The 8766-nt window shown below is 41.5% G+C and overlaps 1 protein-coding gene across 1 annotated transcript; it reads right to left on the reverse strand.

Annotated features, from left to right (window-relative positions):
- Positions 1-336: 336 nt before the first annotated feature.
- Positions 337-8403, reverse strand: scrt2 (scratch family zinc finger 2). The gene is made up of 2 exons (XM_060930878.1): positions 8214-8403; positions 337-1100 (listed from the first exon to the last, which is right to left on the reverse strand). Exons 1-2 carry the CDS (start codon positions 8401-8403, stop codon positions 337-339), a joined length of 954 nt encoding a protein of 317 aa, XP_060786861.1.
- Positions 8404-8766: the final 363 nt, after the last annotated feature.

Raw genomic sequence — 8766 nt, forward strand, 5'->3', positions numbered from 1 at the left:
GTGTGTGTGTGTGTGTGTGTGTGTGTGTGTGTGAGAGAGAGAGAATGTTGCCATGTATTTATGGACAGTTAGCAATAAGAGTGAAGAAAAATCCAGCATTGGTTCATTATTGTCTTCTCATTATTGTTTTGCTTTTTCTTCCCCAAAGTAATCTCAGCGAAAATATTGCTTTCTAAAAAAGGAAGGGAAAAGGCGCATTTGTTTCTGTGTGTGTGTGTGTGTGTGTGTGTGTGTGTGTGTGTGTGTGTGTGTGTGTGTGTGTGTAAGGGCTTAGTGAAGGATTAATTAAATGTAGAATTTTTTTCCCTTCTCATCCATTTCCTTGCTGCGTGGTGCTCAATTCTCCGAGCCGGACTCATCCTCATCTCCAGAGCCCTTGAAGCAGGCTGACTCATAGTGCTTGTTCAGATACGACTTGAGCGCAAAGGTCTTGTGGCAGCGCTTGCAGCGGTAGTGCTTGAAGGCAGAGTGTGTCTGCATGTGGGCGCGCAGGTTGGAGCGATCAGCGAAGGCCTTGCCACAGTGGGCGCATGCAAATGGCTTCTCACCAGTGTGTGAGCGCATGTGGCCCTGCAGCAGCCATGGGCGGCTGAACGCCTTGCTGCACACACTGCACTTGTGCTTGAGGTCGTGCGTGAGCACGTGCATGGCCAGTGCTGGCATGGACACATACACCTTGCCACACGTTGGACACTTGCGTGCCATCTTGCTGTCCAGGCTGCGATGCGTCTGCTTGTGGCGGCTCAGGTTGGATGATGTGGCGTATGTCTTGCCGCACTCGTTACATGTGTGTCTCGCGCCCGACTCCTTTGCTTCCACACTTCCTTTGCGTGCCTCTTTGGCCTCGCCTCTCCTGCGTGAACGACCATCTGAGATGAAGAAGCCGTCTGCCGTGTAGCCATCGCTCTGGCTTTCCGATTCACCGCTGTAGTAGCCGCGGGCCGTCAAGCCGGACTGAGGGCTGTCTGGATGCTCCAAGTCTGGCTCACAGTACTCCTCTCCTCCACTGTTTACCGGAGCGTAGAGTGGGTCAGACACAGCCGAGCTAAGCTTCTTCTCACCCTGATATGCTGATGGACTGATGTAGTCCTGGATGTAGCCTGGGAAAAGAAGACAGGAGATGCACTCAGGCATAAAGGTACGGTCAACAATTCTGGTCTGGAGTTTGTTGTCTCAAAACTTGTAACTTTAACAAATCCAGCCCCGAAAACACATCTATGCTAGAACACCTTAAAACTAGTTCAAGTCCCCAGCTTCCTTATTTGGTTGGACATATGATTGACAGGCAAGCGGAAACTCTTCCTAATCCTGATTGATTGGATGTTGTTGGTCCACATAAGCTTTTTCTTTCATTTACAGAATCCAGGGAGTCACAGAGACCAAAACGTCAGAAAGTGTTTTGACTTATAAATTACTCACACAAACTTTAATGCTAATGTACCTTTATCACTGATGAATAAATCAAAGTATAATTATTCAAACTAATCAGTTGTATAATTATTACACTGACATGATATTAATGCATTCATTTATTGTTCTGTTGTGTATTATTATACATACAGGACACGTTTTCGATGGAATAAAAACATGGGTTCTATTCCCTTCTAGCGGATTTCATTCATTTGGTTCGAAAGCATGCAATATTGTTAGCATATTCCTCATCCTACATATATTACATCACTCTACCCAATTGAAAATGAGCATTGAATATGGTTTGCAATATTGCATGGTTGTCAAGACAACATGACGTTACACATCAGCGACGTAAACCTTCTGCACTAGCAAGAGACTGTGACAATTTGTAAACAAACATGGCTGCCAGGTTTGCTTCGTTAAATACGTAAGATTTTGAGAGAACTTTGAAGGAGAAAGATGCGTTGAACACCCAAAAGGAATGTATAATAATAATAATAATAATAATAATAATAATAATAATAATAATAATAATATTGGCTGGCATTGACTGGTATATCAGATATATTCCATTCAGCCAGCATGATACTGAACTCTTCTTCAACTCATTCAATATCATGCTAGCTGAATGGAATATATCTGATACACCACTCAATAATAATAATAATAATAATAATAATAATAATAATAATTATTATTATTATTATTATTATTATTATTATTATTATTATTATTATTATCAGTTACATTTATATAGCACCTTTCTCCTACCCAAGGTCACTTTAAAATTAGGGGGAAGAAGAAAAAAAAAAGTCCACCAATAGAAGGTCAGGATGTCATTCCAATGGCATAGCTACCACAGTCCCACCAAAAGGTGCCCGAAAATATGTCCCACACCGCCTGCACAGCTGCCGCGACACCACCGGGCAACATCGCTCAGAACACTGCACCATGGATCCACAAAGCGAGCACAGAAGCACTGCCACGCAAAGCGCTGGTATGTCCCAAACCACCTGCATGGCTGCCGCGATGCCACCGGGCAACATCGCTCAGAACACCGCACCACGCACAAAAGCACCGCCGCACAGAGCGCTGGACAACCACAATGTTAAAAAAGCAACAAGCTCACTGCAGTCCATAGTGAGGAGCACAGGCATCACCCATGGCGAACCAAGGCCTGGAGGGAACCAACACCCAAAACTGGGTCTGGAGCTAAACCCCAACCAGCAGACAAAACACTCAAACAAAGACAAAAAAACAAACATCAAACTATACAACCACAAAAAAGAAAAACAAAAGGGAAAATAAAATAAAAAGCGCCGGTGAGAAGCGGCAGCCAGAATGCGCACAGCGTACTCTCAACCGGAAATGGAAACATGCCAATACCAGTCAATATTATTTAAATAGTGACACCAGTTTTAATTAATTAATAGATTATTATTATCCATCCATCCATTATCTGTAGCAGCTTATCCTGTGCAGGGTCATAGGCAAGCTGGAGCCTATCCCAGCTGGCTATAGGCGAGAGGCGGGGTACACCCTGGACAAGTCGCCAGGTCATTGCAGGGCTATATTATTATTATTATTATTATTATTATTATTATTATTATTATTATTTTCCTTGAAGCCCAGCTCTTTTCTCTTATGGAGCTGAGCTCATCCTTTGAACTTAAGGCAATCATAAGGGCGTGAACAGGGTTCTCCTGAGTATGTGAGCAGTTCTAAGGAGGACAAGCTTCTGAAGATCTTCTATTATGATGTTCCCGGCAATTTTGCTGGTGTATTTTTCCATCCCCTTCTTGATGAGCCCAAGAGCACCTGTGACCTATTGTTGTGGTTCTCCTGCCCCATGTTCTCTCTATTATTATTATTATTATTATTATTATTATTATTATTATTATTATGTAATTCCAGCCTACTATCTGCAGTCTCCTTATTTTAGCGTACAGGTACATAAAATCCCTTTACTGAGTGTCTAATTATGTGCTGAAGTGAATGTGTGTATGTTACAAAGGGTCTTAACACCAAGATAATGACTTATTAAGTGGTGTAATTGTATTGGGAGTACAGACAATTTCTCTCTCTCTCTCTCTCTCTTAGATGAAATAATCTTATTGATTAGCTAAATTTCTTTGATAAGATTATCAAATGGCCTCTGTGGGTAAGTGTTTGTGTACTTAATTTCCATCTCCATTATTCCATGATAAGAAATCAGTGCTAGGGCTTGTATTATGCCCCAGGCTCCATCATTCTTCTCCTCACTTCCAGCCTCATATTAGTCCTGTTTGAAATACAGTCAGAAATTCAAGTAGAGTCAGTGCTCAGAGTAATATTAATAAAGCAATTCTGAAGCCAGACATATTGACTGCTCTTTCAACGCAAAGCAACCGCTTTTTTGTACTTGTTCACTGCTAGATAAATGACTGACCCCTGGCACATCATTCAGAGACACAGACAGAGAGAGACATAGCGAGAGAGAAAGAGAGAGAGACAGTCGGGTGCTGCTAAAAGGTTTCCTGGCAGCTGCTGGGTCTTTTAAATCATTTCAGCCACATTATATCCGCGCCGGAGTGGCAGCCGTTCGTCTCGATGTTTTTAACCTAATAGCTATCGCGTCGCACACTGGGTGAGAAATCCTCTATCACATTTAACATGAGAACTAGACAGTGTAGGGGAAAAGCCATTCCACCAGCCCCCTGAACGCAGCAAACCGAGAGAAATGAAGTATTGACTGCCTGTTAATGAAATTCACCGTTTCCGTGCTGATCGATAGGCTATCTGCTGTAAAAAGCAGTGCAACTGGTCGTGCACTAAGCAAAGCAAAAGTGCCAGAGAATAAGGAGACACATGACAGGCCTCGCTAACTGAGTTAGAGTCAAAGAGAAGAGCAAACGTTAGGCGGAGGAGGAGGAAATTTCTGTTATTGTCCGTCAAGGGTCACCACATCACCTGTCTTGCTGCTGTAAGCATGTTGAAGTACCTTGAAGGACCAGGATCATTATTAGACGCACAATTAGAGTGCTTTTAATGCCCTGCACTCCAGCGGCCTTTTCACTGCACAGCAATTCCAGAAGCAGTGTCTGTAGAGGAAGGCAAGCTCAGCGAGCTTTAAGGTGCTTAAGGTGCTTACGCATGATAAAAAAAAAAAACAGCACAGCCCTGCACATGATAATCCGAAAGATAGCATTTGAATCAGGCAAACAGAAACACAGAAGTATGAAGAATGAATTTTTACCTCTATCAATGTAACTAATTCATATATACCACAATACTTTGCTATGTAGACTGTCTAGAGTTATCTGTTAAATGAAATAAGTAAATGAACTAGATAGATACTGTGACTAAAGTCACAGTGAGTTGCGCTAGCTCTAACAAACTGGGACGTCTGGTCACCTTACCCTAAAGATCCGGAACGGTAAGAGATAAAGAATGATGCTTAGTGAGGAAAAAAGCCCGGGTTTTTTTTTATGGATAATTCCAGTTTGGTGATCCAGATCAGCACCAAAAGTCATAGTAACTTAATTCAGCCCAGTGGTATTCTGCATGTGAAATTTCATGATGATTGGTTGAAAACTGAGGGAGAGAGAGAGGGTTTTTTAGGAGAAATAGCATCCTAAAAAACGCTATAATAATAATAATAATAATAATAATAATAATAATAATAATAATAATAATAATAAAGTAGAAAGATCCTGAGTGAGAGTAACAATTTGTACTACCACTGTTAGCAAAATGGCTTCTGTTCATTCTTATTGTTATCATAATATTTTTAGATACCATTTAGTGTAGAAGTAGCTGCACTCTCAAGAAAATGCATACTAAATTGTAATTTGCAGGTTTTGTAACTTTCACGTGTATCTTTTACTTAGACAAGTGCATGCAGGGTACCTTTATAGTTTTACTCGAAAAAAGTATAGATTTACTCTAATTGTGGACCATTTATGTTATCTTAAATGCTCTTAAAGATAAACTAGATCCACATTTCCAGGAGAGAGATGCAAATTTAGGGTATCAAAGGGACCCTTGATTGAAGATACCAACCCATTTTTTTTTATTATAAAATAAGGTAGCACTCAGAAACATTGTGTCTTCTTATCTTCACAACAACATAGTTGGTTAGTTCCATCAAATCAAAATTGAAAGAAAAAAGTAAAAACGTAAACATGTACCTGATATCTAGCATTTCTTATAATAGCTGATTAAGCAGTAGGTTATGAATCTGAAGCCTTTCAGACTGCAACAGGTCTGTGTTGGCCTGGTTAAGATGTTCTGCTAAACTGTGACGTCTAACACTTTTTAATATATATATAATAACAAACAAAAAACAAACAAAAAAGAGGCTCGGAGGGATGATCAAAATAGCTGTGATTGTATGTCAGTCAATCGTGCAATACAAACCAGAACCTATGTTTTAAGGCTTCTGCCTCTGCGTGATGCCTGTAACTGGCTACCATTCTGCCCTTTCGATCAGAGCATCACCTTTACTTCCTGCTGTGCATGGAGTCAGAAGGCCATTAACAAACTTGCCAATACTGAAACCTCAGAAATCAGATCTTCCGAACCTAATGGTTTATGAGGATCTGAGAAAAGAAATCGAGCACTACCAGAGACTTGCGTAAATGGACATGTTTATATCGGCCAACAAAACCAACAAACAATAAACTAGCAGCAAATTTCTTGATGTTAAAAATTACATCATTTCAAAAAACAAAAGAAAGAATGTGATATAACTTAATATTGTTCCCCAGAAACGTGCCGTCCTCCAATTAACACCCCCACACACACACACACACACACTCACTATAGTTCTCATAGCATTTACATCACAGCATTTACCAAATGCTCTTATTCAAAGCACCAACCTCAAACAGGCACCAGTTTAATGGATTAACTTTGAGATCAACTGTAAAGTGGTTTCTCTTCTTTTCTCACCGTCTAGCATTTGTGATAATAAAAATCAAAAAAATAATTAGACAGCTTCTTTCAAAACTGGAGCATTTTGAATGCTAAGTAAAGTAATACTCTATTAATGTTGTACTGTAATGATGAAGTCTTTGTTCTTGATGTAATAGACATGCGGCTCTTCAAGAGTAGTGCTGATGCATTGCAAAATCACTCACCCACAAGTGCAAAGCTGTTTTTCCTGTTTTGTTTTGTTTTTTTTGGGGGGGGGTTGCAAATTAACAAGATTTTAGTGCAGGAATGTGCAGTTTTGGAAGCCAGTGTGTGCACACTACTTACAGATACAAAAATGTCATATCTAAACATTATAATGTTGACACGAGTTTCGTTCAGAATCAGATTTGAAAACACGACCTCGCTATATCGTCTTTTACATCATTTACTTACACAGTGTGAAAGCCTACAGGTTATCATTAAGTTGAATGTTAGAATAAATGTGTCTACATTTTGCAAAGCTAGTTTACTTTGTAAGCCATCATGAAACCAGACAGAATGAGTTATCAAACCTTGTGGCCCTGATACGATTAAATTTGCTGTTTTTGCAACAGGTGGGAAAGCAACACTTTCTTCCTTTCTGACCCTTTCTCCTGCTCAGTCTAAATCTCCTGTCAGCTTATTTCTGGGGGGGAAAAAAAACACATCATAGCACGACAGAGGGGACCGGACATCTGCTGCCCAAATCTGCCCAAAAGATAGAGAGTGAGAGCGAGAGCAGGGGAGAGAGAGAGAGAGAGAGAGAGAGCATCCAGGAGCACAGAATGTCCCCAGCTTATCTTTGCCTTGTCCAGCATGTTTGTATTTAAGATTCCAGCTTCCTCAGCTGTGATGCTATTTGTCCTTCTCTCTCTCTCTCTCTCTCTCTCTCTCTCTCTCTGTCTGTGGTGTGTGTGTGTATATTTACAGTGCATACTGTTAATCATGTGATTACTGCTTTGTGCATTCTCCTTTTTCTCCTTCCCTTCATATGTCCCACACACACACACACACACACACACACCCCTCCCTTTCGGTTGTTCTGTACTGTACTTGAAGGTCTCTTGTGGCGTCAGTGACTGAAATCCTGCCCCCCCCACCCCCCCCACCCATTTGGTTTCATATGTTGCAAAAGGAGGGGATGGAGAGCGACAGACTGCAAAAAAAGAGGAAGAGAGATGTGCTAGAAAGAAGGATGGGGGAGGAGAGAGAATGAGAGAGAGAGAGAGAGAGAGAGAGAGAGAGAGAGAGAGAGAGAGAGAATGATAATATACATGCCATATGGGGCGGACTGGACGGCGGTAGAAACTCAAGGGCAACATGAGCTAAGGACAAAAGCATTATTCAATCATGCCCCAGGACACTTTTGATCCAAACAGCATCTCTGTGCTTGCAGCAACAGGAGCCTGTCCACTTAAGAAAAAGGATTTAGCACTTAGCATTAGCTGTCACAGCGAAACAAGCCTGTTATCAGCAACATGCCAGAGTCCAGTCATATGGCCTTATTTACATAAACCAATCGCTACTCCGTGACCTGGATTGTGTCTGTACATCACCCGAGTCAAAAAAAAAACACACAAAAGTCCACAGCCATGGCAGGAGCTTGGAAGAGAGAGGGGGAGAAAAGGGGGATGAGGTGAAAGAGGTTTTAAGGATTATACAGGAACCTAAAACAACAACAAAACACCAGGCTTTAGCGAACATCTGGTGATATTTCTCTGGTTTAGTATTAAATCATCAGCATGAAATTCATCCTGGTTTTGCTCTGCTACAGATGTTCAAACGAAAGCAGGGACAAGATAAAGATATTGAGCATGCGCTTGCATAAAGTGATACATATCCCACACTTGCATGCACACACTCACCATTCTCACTGAGCCGGATGCCCAAACTGGTTACGGAGTCCGTGATGGAGCGAGTGAAAGTGAAGGACTCATCCAGGTTATGGTGGTGATGATGGTGATGATGATGATGATGATGATGGTTAGATGCCACCACAGGAGACGAGGAGAAATCATCCAGCTTGATCTTCTTCACCAGAAAGGAGCGGGGCATGATTCACACACACGGGAAGCACTACGCATGGACGTCGAAGAGGGGGGGAAAATTAGGGGAAAAAAGATTCCTGGAGCAAAAAGCAGTGCAGCGGCAAAGGCTGAATCGTGTATCCGTGTAATCTGTTCAACTTAAAGAAAGAAAAGATCCAAGAAAAAAAGAAAGGGAGTAAAAGAATGAGGGATGGAGATAAAGAAAATGGAGAGCAGGCAAGAAGAGAGACGATGGACGATGCGATGCTGTGTGTATGTGTGTGTGTGTGTGTGTGTGTGCTCTACTGTATGGACCACACGCACACGCACATGCATACACTCCCTCTCTCTCCCATTCGTGGAAAAAATACAGGGGGGAAAAAATGAAAAC

The sequence above is a fragment of the Neoarius graeffei genome, chromosome 10 (genome assembly GCF_027579695.1).
Source record: "Neoarius graeffei isolate fNeoGra1 chromosome 10, fNeoGra1.pri, whole genome shotgun sequence".
NCBI lineage: Eukaryota > Metazoa > Chordata > Actinopteri > Siluriformes > Ariidae > Neoarius > Neoarius graeffei.